The sequence below is a fragment of the Rhododendron vialii genome, chromosome 2a (assembly GCF_030253575.1).
Source record: "Rhododendron vialii isolate Sample 1 chromosome 2a, ASM3025357v1".
Taxonomy (NCBI): domain Eukaryota; kingdom Viridiplantae; phylum Streptophyta; class Magnoliopsida; order Ericales; family Ericaceae; genus Rhododendron; species Rhododendron vialii.
Window position 1 is genome coordinate 15,258,354 of NC_080558.1, and position 22,069 is coordinate 15,280,422.

A 22,069-nucleotide genomic window follows, 5' to 3' on the forward strand; every position below is an offset into this window, starting at 1 on the left:
CCCAATTATGACCATCTTCGAGTTTTTGGATGTGCATGCTTTGTGTTACTTCAACCTCATGAACATACCAAGTTGGAGCCTAGAGCACGTCTTTGTTGTTTCATAGGTTATGGAATTGAACATAAAGGTTATCGCTACTGGGATCCCATTTCTCGTCGTCTTCGCATATCCCGTCATGTTATTTTTTGGGAACACAAAACCTTTTCTTCTCTCTCTATGTTTCACTTACGCACCACTGACATCGCCTCTTTTTTTACTGACTCGTCCATTGAGTTATTCCCTGATGAGCTTGATACAGGTTATCTCCACACGTCTTCTCCGCAGCCTATCCCAGATGCCTCTATTCTGTCTGCTGATTCTGCACCTGCATCTTCTGGCTCCTCCCTCCTAGAGCCTTCCGAGTCATCTCCTAATCATAATGTCACTGCTCCTCCACCTCTCCGTCGTTCTGATAGGATAAGGAAATACCTATTCATCTTCGTGATTACCATTGTTTTTCCACTATCCTTTCACATTATGAGCCACACTCTTATCATGAAGCTAGTACTAACCCTCTTTGGTAGCGAGCAATGACAGACGAGCTGTAGGCTTTGACTAACACTCCAACATGGGATTTGGTTGATCTTCCCCCAAGCAAAACTCCCATTGGCTCCAAATGGGTGTACAAAATTAAGACCCGCTCTGATGGCTCTATTGAACGGTACAAAGCTCGCTTGGTGGCAAAAGGGTTTAACCAAGAATATGGCATTGACTATGAGGAGACTTTCGCTCCAATTGCTCGTCTTACCTCTGTTCGGAGTCTAATTGCCGTTGCTGCTGTCCATAAATGGCAACTCTATCAGATGGATGTCAAAAATGCCTTCTTCAATGGTGATCTCGTTGAGGAAGTGTCTATGAAGCCCCCTCCTGGGTATACTCATCCTCCAAACAAGGTCTGTAAGCTTCGTCGTGCCCTCTATGGCCTCAAACAAGCTCCTCACGCATGGTTTGCCAAGTTCAGCACTACAATTCAGACATTCGGATTTTCATCTAGTCCACATGATTCTGCCTCACGCATGGTTTGCTTATGCTGTTCATCTTGTTAGCCAATTTTTATCATCCCCACGGACGACCCATTACGATGCTGTTCTTCATATTCTTCGCTATGTCAAAGGGACTTTGTTTTATGGTCTCCACTACGCTGCTCATTCATCTTTAGAGCTGCGAGCTTACTCTGATGCAGATTGGGCTGGAGATCCTGCCGATCGTCGTTCTATCACAGGCTACTATTTCTTTCTTGGTGATTCCCTCATCTCTTGGCGCAGTAAGAAACAAACTGTTGTTTCCCGATCAAGTACTAAAGCCGAATACTATGCTTTGGGAGATACCATCCAAGAACTCCTATGGCTACGATGGCTACTTACCGATATGCGTGTTCACCATTCCACTAGTACTACCCTTTGTTGTGACAACCAGAGTGCCATCCAGATTGCTCGCAATGATGTCTTTCATGATCGCACCAAGCACATCGAGATTGATTGTCACTTTGTGCGTCAACATGTTGCTAGCGGCACTCTTCGTCTTCTATCAGTATCGTCATCTGATCAGACTGCTGACATTTTCACCAAGGCGCACCCTTCTGGGCATTTTCATGACTTAGTTTCCAAACTCAAGTTGGTCTCTACTTTACCACCCTGAGTTTGAGGGGGGATGTTATAATATTCTAGATCATAAGATCAAATCATATATGATCAAATCATATATTATTATGATTTTATATGATACTGATTTTATATGATTGTGATTGTATTTTCCTTTATTGTATCATGGCTCACACTATATAAATGAGCCCTCTCATTTGTACAGAATATACAATTCAATACAAATATTATTTCTTTCTCTTACATCATAACATCCTCTAATTTCATTCCAACCTTAGTTTCATTCAATTTGGCAATTCTACTTGATCGAACCAAACATACCCTAAAGATGAGAATAAAATACCAAAGGTAGTTCGATCACCAGTCAAACCACACCTTGAATTAATCCAATCGAATGGGACTCGTTTGGAATCCGTCGCGATCGAAATGCCCAAACAACACGCAATGGAAATGCCCCAACAATTAAACATATCTTTTTCTTTAGTGTCGTTTTATATAATAAAAAATTCAACTTGGATCCGCATTTTATACTTTTTTGGCGACATGGGGACGTATAAGAGCATGTACACAAGACTAGTTAAACACCCAATTTTAGGTACTTTGCCTATGCAAAGTGAGAAAATTAGGGTACAACAGACTAGGTAAAAAGAAAGGTAAAATACATTTGAAATTTTTGCTCTGTAGTTTTGGCGATGTACTGTAGCACAGGTATAAGTAAAATACTATTGGTTCTCTCTCTCTCTGTGACTAGGTAGTCAGCACTTGTGTGCAGTGTGGGTAGGTAAAGTAGGAAGACTGGTGCAGTGTGGGAGAAGAAAATAAATAGGTAAAGTAAATATTGGATACTGTTCATAGATATTTTTGCTCACACCGGTGTACATGTTCTAAAGGGGGACAATGGACATGTATTTTCCACTCTCAGTCTTATCATTAATAAAAGAACACGGGGACGTAAAAAAGGGGACAGTAAAAAGGGGGACAATGGACATGTATTTTCCCACTCTGTTTTATCATTAATAAAAGGAATCAACGCTATGCCAAGAAAAGACAGACAAAGAAGACTTTCATCACGAGTAATGCTATATGTACCGATTGGGGAGGAGGGAAAATGTACCACCGGCCGCCGGCGGGCCATCTTCGGCCACCAGACGGTCAATCCGAGCAGTTCAAAAATTCAAAAAAAAAAAAATTGATGGGGCTTATCCGGGAATTAACGGCATTCGAGGTGTGTAGGATGCTTGATCCGAGCACCCCTTTTTTATGTATATACACGTATATACATATATACATGAAAAAGGGGTGCTCGGATCAAACACCTTACACACCTCGGATGCCGTTGATTTCCACCTAAGCCCCATCAATTTTTTTTTAGAATTTTTGGACGGCTTGGATTGGCCGTCCGGTGGCCGGAGACAGTCCGGCGCAGCCGGTCGGTACGTTTTCCCTCCCCCTTTTCGTACCTATATCTTTACTCCTTTCATCACAGACGGTCCCATGACATGCACTTGGACAATAACATACCGGTTTTCCCCACCATCCCCTTCCTCTACAAATCCAAAGCTACTCCGTAAACCACACACAAAAAAAAATATAAAAAAATGGCAGAGGCGGCTGTGCTCGGACTTCTATCCACCTTCGAACCCTATCTCCGAGAAGAGTTGAACTTGTTGAGCGGAGTACGGGAAGACATTGAATACATAAGAGCCGAATTCGAGCGCATGACACATTTCCTCAGAGTTGCTGATGCTATAGAAGATAGAGACCCGAAAATCAAAGTATGGGTGAAGCAAGTTCGAGAAGCTGCATATGACACTGCAGATGCTCTTGAAATGTACTTGCTTTGCCTCAGACATCATCATAGCATTGGATTCCAAGGGTTTGTCCGTAAGGTTTCTTTCTTTGTTAAGACTTTAAAAGCTCGCCACCAAATTGCTTCTGAAGTAAAAGGAATCAAGTCCAGAATCATCAATATTTCTGAGGGACATCAGTGATATAGGGACATATATGGCAAAATAGAGCAAGCCTCAAGCTCTACTCATTTAGACATAGCATGGTATGATTGTCGTGGTGATGCCCTTCTACTCCAAGATGCTGACCTTGTGGGCATTGACAAGCCCAAATCACACTTGATTAAGTGGCTAGTGGATGAGGATCCTCGACTAAAGGTGCTTTCTGTAGCAGGAATGGGCGGATTGGGCAAAACCACCCTTACAAAAAAAGTATATGACAACACAACAGTGAAGAGGCACTTCCAGAACCATGCTTGGATAACTGTTTCTGAATCATTCAAGGTTGAAGAGCTTTTAAAAGACATGATTCGAGTTCTCTTTGAAGATGTTAGGCAACCACTCCCACGACGAATGGACAATATGGATCCAAACAGCTTGAAAGGTACAATTAATGCATTTTTGCAGCAAAAGAGGTATGTGCTTGTTTTGGATGATGTATGGGGAATTCACGCATGGCAAGTTTTAAGAATCATACTTCCTGAATGCAATTGTGGCAGTCGAGTAATTTTGACAACAAGAAATGTAGATTTAGCTTCTTTTGCTAGTGAAGAATATCATGGCATGGTGTATAATCTCAAGCCCTTGCCTCTCAGAGAGTCATGGGCCCTGTTTTGCTCAAAGACATTCAAGGAGAATTCTTGTCCTTCATATTTGGAAGATTTGTCAAAAGACATCTTGAAAAAATGTGAGGGGTTACCACTTGCAATAGTAGCAATTAGTGGTCTGTTATCAACAAAACATAAGAGTTTGAATGAGTGGGAGAGGATTTACCGTGGCCTTGGTGCAGAACTAGAAGGAAATGACAAACTCATGAGCATGACTAAGATATTGTCCCTTAGTTACTTTGATTTGCCTTACTATCTCAAGTTATGTTTTTTGTACTTAAGTATTTTTCCAGAAGATTGTCTCATTGATTACTGGAGATTAATTCGGTTGTGGGCAGCGGAAGGATTTATAGAAGTGAAAGAAGGAATGACAAGAGAAGAAGTTGCTGAGGGCTACCTCAATGAGCTAATTAACAGAAGTTTAGTTCAAGTGGTAGAGGTGAGGAGGGACGGGAAAAGGTTCAATGCTTATCGAATCCATGACCTTTGGCGTGAAATGATAATTGCGAAGTCAAGAGAGCAAAACATTGTCATAATAACAAGTGCAAGAAGCCGAGCATGGCCTGAGAAATTGCGACGCCTCTCGGTCCACCACAAATTGGAAGATATTCAACAAAGCATTTGTTTCACTCGCCTTCGTTCTTTGCTCGTGTTCAGCGCAACAGATTCGTTGTCCATGTTGTCAAAGGTTGCATCCTTAGGCAAAGGTGTAAGGCTACTAACTGTGTTAGACTTGAGAGGAGCACAATTAGAAACATTCCCGCATGAAGTTGTGAAACTCCTTAATCTTACTTATTTAAGTTTGAGGGGGACAAATGTAAAAGTGATCCCGAAAGCGATTGGAAAGCTCAAGAAGCTAGAAACGTTGGATCTGAAAGGTACGAATGTCATTGAGTTGCCTGATGATATCTTGAAGCTCCAACATCTTCGCCATCTCTTGTTGTATCGCTACAACGATGCCCATTGTTATTCACCATTTCATGGTACAATTGGCTTCAAAGCCCCGGCGGGAATAGGAAGTTTGTTGTACTTGCAGAAACTATGTGCTGTTGAAGCAAACCAAGGGAGTAATAGTGGCATTGTGCTAAGAGAGGTGGGGAAGCTAACTGAACTTAGGAGATTGTTCATTTTAAGGCTACAGAAGGAAGATGGGACGGTGCTATGTTCATCCCTTGAGAAGCTAAACAACCTTCGCTCGTTGTGCGTTGTGGCAATAGAAGAAGATGAGATCATTGATCTAGATTCTTTGTCTTTGCCGCCTCGACTTCTTCAAACACTCTATCTAAGAGGACGTTTGGATAAGATACCGCACTGGATACCATCTCTTCATAACTTGAAAAGGTTAGGGTTAGGGTGGAGTAAGTTAAAAGATGTTGTTCCACTGCAATCTGTTCAAGATTTGCCCAATTTGCTTGACCTTGAACTTGGTTCTGCGTATGAAGGAGATGAATTACTTTTCAAGGCTGGTTGGTTTCAGAAGCTTAAATATTTGCGGTTGGTTCACTTTGTAAGATTGAAATGGGTGAGAGTGGAGTCTAGCTCGATGCCTCTTCTTGAAGAGCTAGTTCTCCAAGACTGTAAATTGATGATGGAGTTGCCCTCGGGTGTTGAACATCTGGCCAACCTTAAATATCTTAACTTGAGTGATATGTGTGAAACATTCATTTCGAGCTTGAATAAAGACTTACAAGGTGGGGACTATTGGAAAATTGCACATGTCCTTGAGGTTTGGATTTGGGACTCAAAATCTGGTTTTTGGACTGGTGGTTATCTATAATAAGGTTGACAGCTTGTGCAGCGACATACATACTATTAAGAAGTCTTTTCTACTCAATAAAGAGCTTATCAAAGTTGAAAATTTCTAGCTGAGGGGAGAAAGTGAACTTTGAGAATTATGAACATGTAGCTCTCCTCGGTTGTATTGAGGTGAGGTATTATCTTCTTGCAATACACCTGAAACCAGCTTCCACAATCTTATAAACATAAATTTGCTTTGTGAAATCGTAGATAAATAACACATGCTGCAAATTGTGAAATGTTCACCTTATAGGGAAAGACAATTGAAATGCATCACTAGTATACATATAATGAACTAATTAATTTTTATCTCGCTGCAAGAGTAGGCTTGAACTAAACATGACAAGTTAACGATGGATGCAACTAGAAACAGAATCAATAGCTTATTGATTTTGATTAAGTAGATTTTTTTGGTCAAACAGAAATGATTTCTATGTGATCAGGTGAGATCTCTTCGAATGAGTGGCTCTTGTGCATTGAACTTATGAGGGATTGCATGCGGAAGATTTGACGTATTCTATGAATTTGGCTTTGTTGGCCCTTGGTATGGTTCTGTCTTTTGAATTAAATGAATCATAAAGCTACATAATATTAACAGGCTTGACTCCTTTTACGGAGACGTGGCAGGTGGGGCTGTGATTGTTCGATCGGTAAGAAATATATTTGTTCATGAAATTTCCTTTTTAAAGTTTGTTTCTGCTCCTCGGAACTTATTCAAAAAGGTTTAGAACTGTTAGTTAATATATCTGATGACACCGTGATTTTACTGTAAGAATTAAAATCAACTTGCATCCATTTTGATGTTCGATCAAGCACTTAAAAAAGATTATTATTACTGTAGTTGATTGGTTGTTTCTCACATATTTCCTTTGATCTGGATAGTGGTAAATATCAAAGTAGCGAGACGCATTTAAGTACATAGTTAGCTTAAAGCATTTTCCTAATTCGAATATGCAATGTTTGTTTTGCATCAGATCTGGCAAGGAATTTGACATCACAGCTCAGCGAGTTGCAGCTTCAAATCCACTTCTTAAGGATGCATTTATCGAGGCATTGCACCAATCCCAGTGAAAGTCTATGAAAACTGAAAGCCTCATCAAAATGGTTTTCAGAAATTGAGTTACTGAGAGGATTACTAGGCGATTCTAATTATTGTTCATTGGCCCGGGGACTTAAACCATTGCCAAATTATCTGTTAAAAACCCAATTGATCTGACAAATTCATAGCTGATAATAGCACTATGAGTTTGTGGTATTTTGAACCATTTTGAGTCTGATCTTACATTAGACTTCCTGAAAGTTATCATATTTCACGTACAAGTCTTCGCCGCCGAATTCCGTTTGGTGTTTGAGCTGTGGTTTTCAGAGTACAGATTGCAGTTCCTATAAAAAAAATCTTTTGCTTTGAGACCTCTCTCTCTCTCTCTCCGAAGTTCACAAAATCGAATAGACTAAACCTAAGTTTTGACTCTGATACACTATCAAGGCAGATCAACCATCATAATGAAATGTAAAGCTTCCTTTGACTTTTTGCAATCGAAGAAATAATAAACTACTGCCGTAAAGCCAATTATCAAACCTTGACCATGTGCATGGAAGTACGAGGGAGACACTAACTGCACTTTACTCCATTTGCATCCATTCCCCTCCCCAAATTCCATGGAATATAGTAGATTAGGTTTAACGAATGAAAAAGATGAAGAAGAAAAAGAGCCAATTATCAAAGCAGTCAAACGCATCAAAATAGCAAGCTAGTGATCAAAGGTTAATATCAAAGTGAAATACATTCGGTTTTTTACCTGTGGGTCTAGGAAAACCGAAAAAATATTTCCCATTATGGAATAGCGCACTTTTTAATTACGTGCATGCAAGCAGTGATGTACGCACAATGGGGCACGTGGGGTCATGTGCGCTCACTCAATAGGTTTTTTTAAATACAAATAATCAAAGCTGTTCGATTTGTGTAAATGTATTTTTAAGAAAACCCAAAAAAAAAAAACTCATTCAAATATCAGGAAGAGCTTATCAATTTTCTTTCTTGAATTTGAAGAGACAAAAAGTGAATGAATGGATACCTAGTCAATATTTAAATGAGCTGAATTTTTTAAGAACTCTTAAAAAAGTATCTTTAAAACAATTAAACGGTTCTAATCATTAATGTGAAATCTCAAAATGAATATGACTCAATATGATGTATATTTGGTGTGTATCCATAGTTGTACTACGGGAAGGGAAAGCACATCTATCTAAATATTTAAAAGGCGCTGCTATTCGAAGCCCTTTATTTTCTTTTATAGCTCATTACATTTCGGTAAATGATTGTTGAAAATCATACATAATATTTCGGTAAATAGCTGTTGAAAATAAGATTATATTTCGGTAATTACATGTCGAAAATATGTTCAACTTTCGGTAAACAACTGCCGAACATACATTTTCGGTAAATAGCTGTTTAAAAAAATATTACATTTCGGTAAATAGCGCCCTATTTAAAAAGGGCGCCGCTATTCGCAGCCCTTTATTTTCTCCCGTAGCCCACTACATTTTGGTAAATGGTTGTTGAAAATCATAAATAACATTTCGGTAAATTGCTGTTGAAAACAAGATTATATTTCGGTAACTACATGTCGAAAATATGTTCAACTTTCGGTAAACAACTGCCGAACATGCATTTTCGGTAAACATCTGTTGAAAAAATATTATATTTCGGTAATTGGATGCTGAAAATATATTTCAATTTCGGTAACTAACTGTCGAGTATAATTGAAAATTTTTAACGGGCTATGGGAGTAAATAGAGGGCTGCGAATAGCAGCGCCCTTTAAAAAAGGGTAAAAGTCACTAAGGTTTTTTTGTAAGTACAGATTCTCCCTCCAGGTTTGAAAAATAATTTTTACCCCCCTGAGGTTTTGTGGCGCATTTCAATTACACCCAATCATTCGAAATGCTTTTACTAAATTGTGTTAGACCCATCTCGGAGTCCCACATAAACGATTCAAGCCATTTAACATTTTATAAAACCTGATTTTAAGGATCCTCATAAAAAATTGGCTTAGTCAAATATCAACAAAGGTTGGATTGACTTGTCAAATTTTTACTATCTAAATTTGCGGGGCCCTTAAAAAAATGTGTTAAACAAATTCAATGAGTCTGATAATTTGTGTGGAATTCTGAAGTGGGTTCAATCAACGCAATCCAGTGTAAGCATTTCAAACATGTTAGAATTTCAAACAATTGGGTGTAAGTGAAATGCATTACTAAATCTCAAGGGGTTAAAAATTACTGTCAAACCTGGAAGGGGAATTCTGTACTTAAAAGAGAGACCCTAAAAATACTCCAACTGAACACTGAAGTCCAGACCTGGAGATTGAAGGAGAAGGTCCCTGCTTGCTTTCCCGCCCGATCAACGAAAGGCCCCAAAAAGTTGGCCCCGCTCATATTTACCGATTGCGTATTTTCTGTGTGTCTTAGCGAGAGAAAACCCTACCCTCGCGCAGCATATTTACCGATTGCATATTTTCCCGGGATCTGCTCTACGACCAAATCCAGTGGGTTCGTCGATAGATTTCGCAAGAATAGGTTGCGTCGCCCAGACAGTACGCCGCCCAGACAGTACGCCGCCCTTTGCCGCTTTCATCTTCGCATTCGAGTAAGAGAAAACAAATACCCCTTGATTATTCCGTTTCTAGGGTTTAATGTGTTTTGTGGTGAAATTCAGATTTTATGATTCATGGGCCTATAAATAGTTTACAGCTAATTTCTAGACTCTGTTCGTATAACCAAAAATCTTTGATGGGGAAACAAAAAAACCAATGCTCCATCTTTGCTTTTATTTTGTTTTTGTTTTTGTTTTTGTTTTTTGTTTTTTGTTTTTTTTTCTATTTCGTTTCGATAGCAAATTGCTCAACTTATCCCAACTATCTCTTGTAGCAATATTTGATTGGAGAAGAAGACACGAACTTTGTTATCCCTTGATTTAATAGTACAAGTTTGATTACAGGATTGGAGATCCGCTCTTGAGATTTATAGACTGTTCCCTCTTTCATGATTCTTGCTTAATCACGAAACGACTTTACCATAGTCCAGACCCCCCCCAAATGATGCATGAGTTGAGATTGAGACTGTTTCTCTGTTTTATGACCCCACCCCCTGCCCTGCTTATTATGAAAACTTTTTGCTTTGCGTTCTATTATGTGTCCGTTTGCTTTCTGGCTATTTTGAATTTTATTCTTCCTTTTGGTTACTCGGAAACATAATAGAAATTGATGATGAAGAAGAAGAGGATGTTGATGACTACTAGTGGAATTGCTTCATTGACGGATGGTATATTAGTGGACATTCTATCGAGACTCCCAGCAAAGGTGGTTGGCCAATGCAAGTGCATATGCAAGCATTGGTGTTTACTGATTGAGGACCCCTCTTTTGTGCATTCGCACTGCGCTTGTTCCAAGTCTAGACAGGACTGCCGCTACCTTTTCATCTCCATAATTGACTGTCACAGAAAAAATGTTTATTTTTATTCGGCAAATTACCATGGAGGACCGGGCCACCACTTGCGCACCGACTGGGATATGGGACATGCTTGTTTGAAGCAGTCTGTCGAGGGCCTAATATGCAGGGTTCTTGCGCTTGCGCGGTCTAAAACTGTCTTCATCACGAATCCAACCACCAAAGAATTTTGTTACCCTCCCCCCTTTTGGTTTAATATCGTATGAGAATACCTGTTAGGATACCCCACTTTTATCGTTTGGGTTTGATCCTTCCACTAAACAATACAAAGTGTTGAGGATGAATTGTGTGGAACAGTGGACCAAAAGAGACCACCTTGATTTGCCGATCAAAAAAAATAAAAGAGACCACCTTGATGGCTTCAAGGAGATGGACGACAAGGTCTACGACTACGAGTCTGAGCTTGATGACTTTGACAAGCTCTACGACTACGAGTGTGAAGTTTTCACTTTGGGCACACATTCATGGAGGAAGCTTGATGATGTTCCCTTCCACTTTGAATTTGGTGCTGGTAGTCGTTGTGTTGATGGTGTCATATTCTGGAGAAACACTAGAATTAGGTTGGAGGAGAATCATACTCCAGGGGAGGATGTGACGGTGGCGTTTGACCTCAAAGATGAGAAATTTTGAGTAATTTCAGTTCCTAGCGGTCTCTCATGCATGGCTCGTCTGATAGAACTTAATGGCCATTTGGCAGTTGCCAATAGATACCGCCTAGATGGTAATTTGGAGGAGCTTTGGGTATTACAGGACTATGAGAAATGGATTTGGGTTCAAGAAAAGATCAGGCGTCCATGATTGGGTTCGAGATGATGATCCTTATACCGCTTGGGCAATGGACAGCAGTATTAGCAGAAGTTCGAAATGGAAGTGTGGAAGATGAAATGTGGTAATTTCTTTCTTCATTTAGCCGGTATGGTAAATGTAGCTGTGGATGACTTCAATTATGCTTACTCTTTTACATATTTCGTGGCTACGGCTGTACTGTATATCCAGTTGTTTTATTGCTATGCAACAAGCAAATCAAACTAAACCTAAAGCACATTACCCCCACCGCCCACCAGAGCTGCTCCGGCCCCAGCAACCATCAGGCACCACCTTCCCCTCCCCCGGCCCAGGCAACCACCCCGCCACCATTTTGATCTCCTTCCTCCTCCTTTCCAGGCAACCACCCCTCCACCATTTCGATCTCCTTCCTCCTCCTTTCCAGGTAACCAACCACATCTCCTCCATGTCCATTTGCGATCTCGAAGGAGAGAGATGAAGAACCACCATGCGAACAAGATATGTATTGTCAGCATCCAGTCGAGATAACGAGGGTTCTTCCACTCATAAGCCCTCTCTCATATCCTCCAACAAACCGAACATATACATACCCTTCTACTATCACTTATCCCTCTATTAATAATCGAAAAGTCTGAGGTTCCTGACGGGGAAATTCGGACCAAATTCCCGACGGCCCGCCGGGCCCACTCTGGCCACTGGACGGATGATCGGAGCCGTCCAAAAATTCTATAAAAAAAAACCGAGTGGGTCCACGCGAGAATCAACGGCATCCGACATGTGTAAGTAGTCGATCAAAACACTCAATTTTTGTGTGTATATGCATAGGAATTCGGTCGGGATTTCTCCGTCGGGAACTGTAGCACCACTAATTAATAATTCTCCATTTTACTACAAGTCTATATCACCTGATTTTTATATCAGAAACAAAGAGCATATGAAAATAGCATTCTGAAAAAGATACAAATGAATGGAAATCATACAAATTAACAAAAAAAAAAGGGGCAAAAACATAGGCATAATGTAAAACAGGGTTAATTTATTAAAACCAAGCTTAACAAATTCATGTTTTTAGCACAAAGAATGAGACTCTTCTCAGAAGACACAAAAAACAACTAGGATTTAAGCAAAATCTTTTACAATGCATAGGCATCAACAACAATAATGATGTCGAAACAATCATGATCTCGAGTTTGTTTTCTGCACTTGTGGGAGTTGCATTGACTTGTGCTCCATTGGTCTTTCCATCTCTTGTCATCTTATTCCGAACTTCTAAAATCAGCAAGGTAAGCATGATTGCACCGGAGATAGAACCATATCTGATCATCCATCCCTTTGCAAGCTTCAAAATGGTAAAGCCTACCCATATGTTGACCACGCCCAAGAGAAGAACTAAGTAGCCAGTGAGATGGTGTAACCAATTCCAAATATGTCTGCGCTTGTGGTCCTTTGCAGGTCGTAGAAATAGAGCAGAAATCTAAACCCAAAATAAAGAAATTTGTTAGCATGACATATACAAGTTACAGAGTAGAAAATTTTATAGCATTGTGCATTCAGAGGATAAGAATGGCATAAGTTTCGATACCTGAAGTAGTCCGAGGGTAAAAAGTGAGATCCCAATACCCATGTGGCAAGGATGATGATTTCCAGATGACATGCTGCCAAGAACAAGCCCAGTTGCGCCTCCCGCCATGCCAAGAAAATAGCCAGAGAGCTGAAGAGATACGTGAGTGTAGAACCAAAGAGGGTCTGCTCATGGTCTGAGGGCCATAAGATACCTTGCCGCCATAAATCCCAAAGGCATCATAATACCCCAACTAACAGCATTTAGAACTCCATGTGCCTACAAAATTAATTCAAAATCACCATTAAAGAAATTCAAGCTACTTTTTTTAGGAAAAAGAAACAGGCTGCTCCTATTACATAATTCTAGAGAAAGATGACCAAGATGTTTCCATGCAGTACTCAACTCATAATCTCTCACTGTTGTAGGCCCTCTACTGGAAGTTCTTTAGTTAACCTTTCTTTTTTTTCAAGAATGTAAAAGGAAAGATTAATCCTGGTTTTTAACTCATGTATGTAAACAGTAAAAGTGACGCTGGCTACCATTCGTTAATATCAAATCTTATAAAGCAACTAACCGTGTAGCAATAAAAACCGAGAAGGTTGATCAACTTACTATCTTCAGTTTTGTTTTTGAATTGCCTTCATGAGACCCAGAGGCTTGTCCTGATGAGAGATTCAGATTTCCCATGGATTGGAGGTGGTTTCCAGATACACCATGCATTCCAAGATTTTCACCCGAGACTGGTCCGTCTTGCCAAACATGATTAACGCTCATAGTGTTTTTGGGAAGCTCGATGGTTGCGAATATAACCATCTCGTTGTCTAAAAGCATGGCTGACAAATCAGAGACAGGGGCCTTGAGATACCTTGCCGCCATAAATCCCAAAGGCATCATAATACCCCAACTAACAGCATTTAGAACTCCATGTGCCTGCAAAATTGATTCAAAATCACCATTAGAGAAACAGAAACAGCCATAGTATTAACAAAATCTAGAGAAATATGGCCAAGAGTATTCCACGCAGTAACCAAGTCATACTCTCTCACTATGTTTGGGCCCTCTACTACGGTATTTCTCCATTTAGTTTTCTTTTTTCCAAGAATGTAGTAAAAGGAAAGATCAATCCTGGCTTTTTTAAACCATGTACGCATTAACAGTAAAAGTGATCAAATGAAGAAATACTTAAAACTACTAGCCATGTAGCAATAAAAACTGAGATGGTAATGTGTAAAGGCCTTAATTTTGGAAGGGCTTAATAACTTAATTTTAGTCTTACCCGAGCAGCTACCCATTGAATGATAGCCCACCTGGGGACATGTCTTTTGAACCACACTAATTTCCACCAAAGAACTTCAGAATGAGGCTTTCTGAATCCTTGCCAGGCTGACTTGATAGAGAAAGTGCCCTTAGGATGCTATCAATTATTTTCTTAACCACTAGATTTCTCCTACCAGGCCACATCCAGGAATTGTTGCTAATAATAGATGCAACTTTGGATTGAAAAGTCCTTACTAAATTTCCAGTTAGTCTACCCTCAAACCTGTCTTTGAGAGGTTACTATGAGGCCAATCTTTTTCTTACTTTGTCACTCACAGGTTTCCTTGTTGACTTCAGTCTCGGACTGACACCCAGAGGCATTCCCAAGTACTTTATAGGAAGTGATTGGGCTTTTCATTTGAGGGCATTAGCGAAAGATTGAACTTCAGCCTCCTTGACGCCCACACCACACACGGCAGTTTTGTGGTAATTTATTCTCAAGCCAAACCTCACTTCAAAAGTTCCAAGTAATCTCTTCCCCATTTGAATGTCTTCCAAGGTTGCTTTGCAAAATATTAGAGTGTCATCTGCAAAATGCAGACGATTTATCTTTGGACCATCTATTTCAAATTCCAGCCCACTTATCAGACCATGGGCCTCAGCTTGTTTAAACATCCATTTCAGACCTTCAGCTGCAATAATAAACAGAAAGGGGGAAAAAGGGTCCCCTTGTCTAACACCCTTGCGCATTTGAAATTCCTCTGTGGGGGAGCCATTCACCAATAGAGAAATCCTTGCAGATTTTATGCATTCCTTCATCCATAGTATCCATTTATCAGGAAGACCCATAAAGTTCAGCATTTTTAGGATGTGTACCCAGTTGAGGTTGTCGAAGGCTTTTTAAAAATCCAGCTTGATGATTAAGCCTTGCTTTTTATTTCTTTACCATCCATCCAACACTTCATTGGCAATCAAAATACTGTCTTGAACATTTTTCCCTCCCGAAAAAGCAGATTGCATCTCGCCCATACAACCACCGGAATGGTAGTTTTGAGTCTGGTAGCAAGTACCTTCGACAGAATTTTGTACATACATCCTAGCAAACTGATAGGTCTGTAGTCTTTCAAGTCAGTAGGATTTTCCACCTTTGGGATTAATGTTATAAATGATGAGCTGATTCCTCTTGGCAGCTTGGAGTTCTTTTGAAATTCTCTAAGGAAATCCATAATATCCTTTTTCATGAAACCCCAACCTTTTTTTATGCTCAGCATGTTCAACCCATCAGGACCAGGGCTTTTGTTTCGATAACATGACTTCATCACATTCCAGACTTCTTCTTCTGAAAAGCTTTGAATAAGAGAGGATCTCATTCGTTCATCAATAACAGGACCCCATCTTTCAGTGAAAGTTGGTCTGATCTCCCAATCCTCCACACGTATTGAATGTGCTTCAGCAAATGCAAAAGCATGTAAATGTGCTTCAGCAAATGCATATATATCATCTGATTGCATTAATCATAAAGGGTTTTTGGTCATTTTTTTTTTCACATTTTACGTTATGTATATCAAAAGATAAATGATTAACTCAAAAAAATGATGCGAATCCCACAAAATTTCAGAAAAAGTGACCAAAACGGCGTTACTGACTATATTAAAAATTCAAGGAAAGATACAATTTTAATAAAAAAGCTAATATACCGAAGTGGAATGTGATGGCCGAACCATGATATGTGGGGAAAAAGTCCACAATGAAACATTAATAAAAATTGTAATGAACATGCATCCAACAATCATTTGAAAAGTAGAAAGCCCTGCAACTGAATGGAAGAAATAAAGTGGCAGTATTAGAGTGGCAGGAATCTTTCTGGAATCACATTCCCATTCCACCCGAAGATGCCTGCCATCCAAAATCAGCCATGGGGAACGGGGCCTAACTTTCTCTTTTGCTTTAATTTCTACTAACTCTCTCTGTGGACCAAGAAAATTAGTAAGCTTTTCCTAAAAAAAAAAAAAAATGCAACATCCTCATGATTTTTAAATTTTTTTTGCCAAAAGGTTAACCAGTTTCATTGGTAATCAAACAAATAAGGAAATTATCAAAGAGCATGTCTATACTTTATCAAAGGCGTGGACAGCCACAATGGCGGATATGCTTCCCACGTGCAAACACCTACTCCATAACCTTCACTAGCCAAACAGTGAGCTACACCATTACCATTGCGTCTGACAAAACTAAACTCACACTAAAGAAAATTACACGCCAAACTCGTATCTTCCACAAGAATCCCAACATCCTGGTGAATAATCTGCTCCCCCTTAATCATCCTAATCAAATTCAAGGAGTCGCCCTCCAACTGGATCCGGCTAAGGCCTAGCATTGACACGAACAAAATACCTTCTCTGGCTGCCATCTTCAGCGACCAACGGGAGAGAAATTCCTTCAAGTGGCATAGATCTAGCAGCAACGAAATCCCCATTCGACCCTCACACTACCAGACCCACACAACCTTGACGAGCACGGACATCAATCCCCGCATCAAAATTAATCTTGAACACCCCTAATTTGGTTGTGTCCACCGTTGAAACTCCTCCTAGAGACCGCCCCTTCAAGCATCCGACGTTGACCAATTAACTTCTGAGCCTCCAAAAATTCTGATGAATCCCGGATAGCCACTGCAAACACATGATCACATGTCTTTCCAGAAAAATTTGCATCATTCCTGCATTTCCATATCCGCCATACAATTGCATAAATCAACGCTATCTGCCTCTCGTTATCACGCCTGCCTGCCTTTTGCGCCTGCCTTTCGTTATCGTGCCTGCCTTTCCACCTTGCCTTTCATTATCGCGCCTGCCTTTCCACCTTTCATTCCCCCTCCAAGTACAGAGTCCAAAAGAAGGGGGAGAACTTTCACATGGAATCTGTGATTTCTTCAAGTTCATATTCAAATATTGCAGTGGCAATTTGGAAACTAAATTCTTAAATAAAGCATGCTGCAAGATCTTTCAGTTGTGTAACTTGGAAAATTATTGAAAAGGATAATTAATGATTTCCTAGCGCATGAAATGACTCCAATTTCCCAAAGCAATTAAATTAACCAATTCACAAAGGCTTCGTTCTTCTTAAATTTTTGTTTTCGTACTTTTGTTTGTCTTTTATGAATTTTTGTTTAATTCACGTTAGATTTTTTTTGGATTGATCATTTGTTTCTAGAAGAAGAGTCTAAAAAGTAAATTATAACCAAAAGAAAAAAAAAACTAAAGACAAGAAAAAAAATACCAAACAATGGATATTTTTTTCTTTGGTGTCATTTTATGTATAAGAAAATATTCAACTTTGGTCCACATTTTCATACTTTTTTTATAACTCTTGCCAAGTTGAATGATTACTCAAAAAGCTAAACAAAAATTTGGAAAAATTACAAATACCAAATAAAAATTTAGGGACAATGGACATGTATGTCTATGTGAGTGCTTGATCTGTGTCATATATACCTTGAAGGTGGTCCCCTTCAACAAAGCAAAATCAAGTCTTTCTACTAAAATATGGACCACTAATTGTGGAGATGATAAGGGGTTCAGACTAACTTAAATTCTCGGTATTGATGGTTAGTTTCTCATGGTTAACTAATTTTTTATTTTAGCTTTTAGGGAAAGTTTTTGGAAATGAAGTGTCGAAAAATGAAAAATTACGAATCAAAGTTGAATTTTTCAGAATTTGCAAAAACAAAGAGAGACTATCCATTTAATTTAAGATACACCCCGTGTATTTTTTTTCCACATCCGTCTCATTTTCCCACTACCTATCTAATAATTGATAGAAGAATCAACATTTTGCAAACAAATAGGGGACCATTAAGGTCCAGTGGAGAAACTGAAATAACAAAAGAAAGATACAGAAGACTTTTCATCATAGACTATTCCATGCATATAACCATCAAATTCAGGACTCCCCTCAAGAAACTAAGACCATCCCAGTTTTCCCTCGCCATCCCATTTCTCTTTCAAATCCAAAGCTACTCCGTAAACCAAAAAAACAAAAAAATAAACAAATGGCAGAGGCTGCTGTGTTGGGACTTCTATCCAACTTCGCACCCTATCTCCGAGAAGAGTTGAACTTGTTGACCGGAGTACGGGAAGACATCGAATACATAAGAGACGAATTCGAGCGCATGACACATTTCCTTAGGGTTGCTGATGCTATAGAAGATAGAGACCCGAAAATCAAAGTATGGGTGAAGCAAGTTCGAGAAGCTGCATATGATACTGCAAATGCTCTTGATATGTACGTGCTTCGCCTCAGATTTCATCATAGCACCGGATTCCGAGAGTTTGTACGTAAGGTTTCTTTTTTCATTATGACTTTGAAAGCTCGCCATCAGATTGCTTCTGAAGTGAAAGGAATCAAGTCCAGAATCATCAATATTTCTGAAGGACATCAACGATATAGTGACATGCATGGCAAAATAGAGCAAGGCCCAAGCTCTACTCATTCAGACATCACATGGTACGATTGTCGTGGTGATGCCCTTCTACTCCAAGAAGCTGACCTTGTGGGCATTAACAAGCCCAAATCACACTTGATTCAGTGGTTAATGGATGAGGATCCTCGACTCAAGCTGCTTTCTGTAGCAGGAATGGGCGGATTGGGCAAAACCACCCTAACAAAAAAAGTATACGACGACGCAACAGTGAAGAGTCACTTCCAAAATCATGCTTGGATCACCGTTTCTGAATCATTCAAGGTCGAAGAGCTTTTAAAAGACATTATTCGAGTTCTCTTTGAAGAAGTCAGGCAACCACTACCACGAGGAGTGGACAGTATGGATGCGAACAACTTAAAAGGTATAGTAAATGTCTTTTTGCAGCAAAAGAGGTATGTGCTTGTTTTTGATGATGTATGGGATATTCATGCATGGCATGTTTTAAGAATCATACTTCCTGAATGCAATTGCGGCAGTCGAGTAATTTTGACAACAAGAAATGTAGATTTAGCTTCTTTGGCTAGTGAAGAATATCATGGCATAGTGTATAATCTCGAGCCCTTGCCTCCTAGAGAGTCTTGGGCCTTGTTCTGCTCAAAGACATTCAAGGACAATTCTTGTCCGTCATTTTTGGAAGATCTTTCACTAGACATCTTGAAAAAATGCGAGGGGTTACCACTTGCAATAGTGGCAATTAGTGGTCTGTTGTCGACAAAAGAGAAGAGTGAGAATGAGTGGGAGAGGATTTACCGCGGCCTTGGTGCAGGATTAGAAGGAAATCACAAACTCATGAGCATGACTAAGATATTGTCCCTTAGTTACTTTGATTTGCCTTACTATCTTAAGCTATGTTTTTTGTACTTGAGTATTTTTCCAGAAGATTGTCTCATTGACCACGGGAGATTAATTCGGTTGTGGGTGGCCGAAGGATTTATAGAAGTGAAAGAAGGAATGACAAGAGAAGAAGTTGCCGAGGGCTACATCAATGAGCTAATGAGCAGAAGTTTAGTTCAAGTGGCAAATGTCACGAGCGATGGAAGGTTCAAAGCATATCGTATCCATGACCTTTGGCGTGAAATGATAATTGTAAAGTCGAGAGAGCAAAATATTGTCACAATAGCAAGTGAAAGAGGCAGAGCGTGGCCTGAGAAATTACGACGCCTCTCGATCCACCATAATTTGGAAGATATTCAGCAAAGTATTTGTTTCACTCGCCTTTGTTCTTTACTTGTGTTCAGCGCAATAGATTCAGTGTCCGTTTTGTCAAAGGTTGTATCCTTAGGCAAGGGTATAAGGCTACTAACGGTGTTGGACTTGAAGGGAGCACAGATGGAAACATTCCCGCATGAAGTTGTGAACCTCCTTAATCTTACTTATCTAAGTTTGAGGGCGACGAATATAAAAATGATCCCGAAATCGATCGGAAAACTCAAGAAGCTAGAAACATTGGATCTGAAGCAAACCAATGTCACTGAGTTACCTGATGAGATCTTGAAGCTCAAACATCTTCGCCATCTCTTGTTGTGGCGCCTCAACAGGGACGCCTATTGTTATTGTCCTTTTAATGACTTTGTAATTGGCTTCAAAGCGCCGGAGGGAATAGGAAGTTTGTCGTACTTGCAGAAACTATATGCTCTTGAAGTAAACCAAGGGAGTAATACTGGCATTGTGCTAAGAGAGATAGGAAAGCTAACTCAATTGAGGAAATTGTATATTTTAAGGCTACAAAAGAAAGATGGGACGGTGCTATGTTCATCCCTTGAGAAGCTAAATAACCTTTGCTCGTTGACCATTGCGGCAATAGAAGAAGATGAGATAATTGATTTAGATTCTCTGTCTTTGCCGCCTCGACTTCTTCAAGCACTCCATCTACATGGACGTTTGGAGAAGATACCGCACTGGATACCATCTCTTCACAACCTGAAAAGATTAGAGCTATGCTGGAGTAAGTTAAAAGATGTTGATCCACTGCAATCCCTTCAAGATCTGCCCAATTTGCTTACCCTTGGACTTCGTGATGCATATGAAGGAGATGGATTATTCTTCAAGGCTGGTGGGTTTCAAAAGCTTAAAGAATTGTGGTTGGCTGGCCTAGTATGTTTAAAATGGGTGAGAGTGGAGTCTAGCTCGATGCCTCTTCTTGAAGAGCTATATCTCAAAGATTGTAAATTGATGATGGAGTTGCCCTCAGGTGTTGAACATTTGGCCAACCTTAAAGATCTTAAGTTGAACGATATGTCTGAAACATTAATTTTGAGCTTGAATAGAGACTTACAAGGTGGGGACTATTGGAAGATTGCACACGTCCCTAATGTTTGGGTTGCAGACTCCAAATCTGGTAGATGGACCGGTCGTTATCTATGATACGACAGAACGAGAGGGGATGAGGATCTTCGAGATTGGTTTATCCCCACTATTAATGTGCCATTTTTTCCTTATAAATTTTTGGCATTTGTACATGAGAGCTTGAAAACTTGTTTGTAATCTTGCGTACTTTTTTGTTATGAATTAATTACTTTATCGGTTTGCAGCAATCTTTATTTTTTGAGGAAGATTAGGTGAAGTTCAACACATCTCTAGAGGAACCTAATTTCCCTTGGTGCTGTTTAAAAATATTTGATATGTTATATCATTTATACCGTTAATTTTTCCCCACTTTTCTATGTACGCAAAAAGCATTTGCTTTTTTGTCTAAAACTCTTTTTCATTAATTTTTATTTTTCATAACTTTTTATTAAAAACCCAATTGATCTGACAAATTCATAGCTGATAATAGCAATATAAGTTTGTGGTATTTTGAACCATTTTGAGTTTGATCTTACATTAGACTTCCTGAAAGTTATCATATTTCAAGTACAGTGGTGCTAGACGTACAGCAGAAGCTGTACACACAGCTTGCACAGATCCATTTTGGGCCCTATTCGGGTCCTGCAAAGATGATCGGAGCCGCTCATTTTGTTCAAAATTTGTTTTTAAGGGTCCTTGAAAGGTAAGGACGTTTACGAATCATCCAACTTTGCTTCAGAATTTAGGACTGTAAAAATCATCTCAATCCGACATCGGTAAGGGCGTTTACGAATCATCCAACTTTGCTTCAGAATCATCCAACTTTGCTTCATAATTTAGGATTGTAAAAAATCATCTCAATCTGATATCGGTAAGGGCGTTTACGAATCATCCAACTTTGCATCAGAATTTAGGCTAAATTCTGAAGCAAAGTTGGATGATTCGTAAACGCCCTTACCGATATCGGATTGAGATGATTTTTTACAGGGACCCTTAAAAACAAATTTTGAACAAAATGAGCGGCTCCGATCATCTTTACGGGACCTGAATCGGGCCCAAAATGGATCTGTGCAAGCTGTGTGTACAGCTTCTGCTGTACTTATATCATTTCTGTTTCAAGTACAAGTCTTTTCC

General features: G+C 39.6%; 3 protein-coding genes across 3 annotated transcripts; all 3 read left to right on the forward strand.

Annotated features, from left to right (window-relative positions):
- Positions 1–3,252: 3,252 nt before the first annotated feature.
- On the forward strand, positions 3,253–6,360 carry LOC131310550 (disease resistance protein RPM1-like). The gene has a single exon (XM_058337622.1). The coding sequence runs from the start codon at positions 3,824–3,826 to the stop codon at positions 6,029–6,031; it is 2,208 nt and encodes a 735-aa protein (XP_058193605.1). The 5' UTR covers positions 3,253–3,823; the 3' UTR covers positions 6,032–6,360.
- A 3,958-nt stretch (positions 6,361–10,318) lies between these two features.
- LOC131317204 (putative F-box protein At3g10240) lies at positions 10,319–11,189 on the forward strand. Its single transcript, XM_058346775.1, has 2 exons — positions 10,319–10,696; positions 10,857–11,189. Exons 1-2 carry the CDS (start codon positions 10,319–10,321, stop codon positions 11,187–11,189), a joined length of 711 nt encoding a protein of 236 aa, XP_058202758.1.
- A 6,920-nt stretch (positions 11,190–18,109) lies between these two features.
- LOC131310562 (disease resistance protein RPM1-like) lies at positions 18,110–21,067 on the forward strand. Its single transcript, XM_058337649.1, has one exon. The coding sequence runs from the start codon at positions 18,218–18,220 to the stop codon at positions 21,011–21,013; it is 2,796 nt and encodes a 931-aa protein (XP_058193632.1). The 5' UTR covers positions 18,110–18,217; the 3' UTR covers positions 21,014–21,067.
- Positions 21,068–22,069: the final 1,002 nt, after the last annotated feature.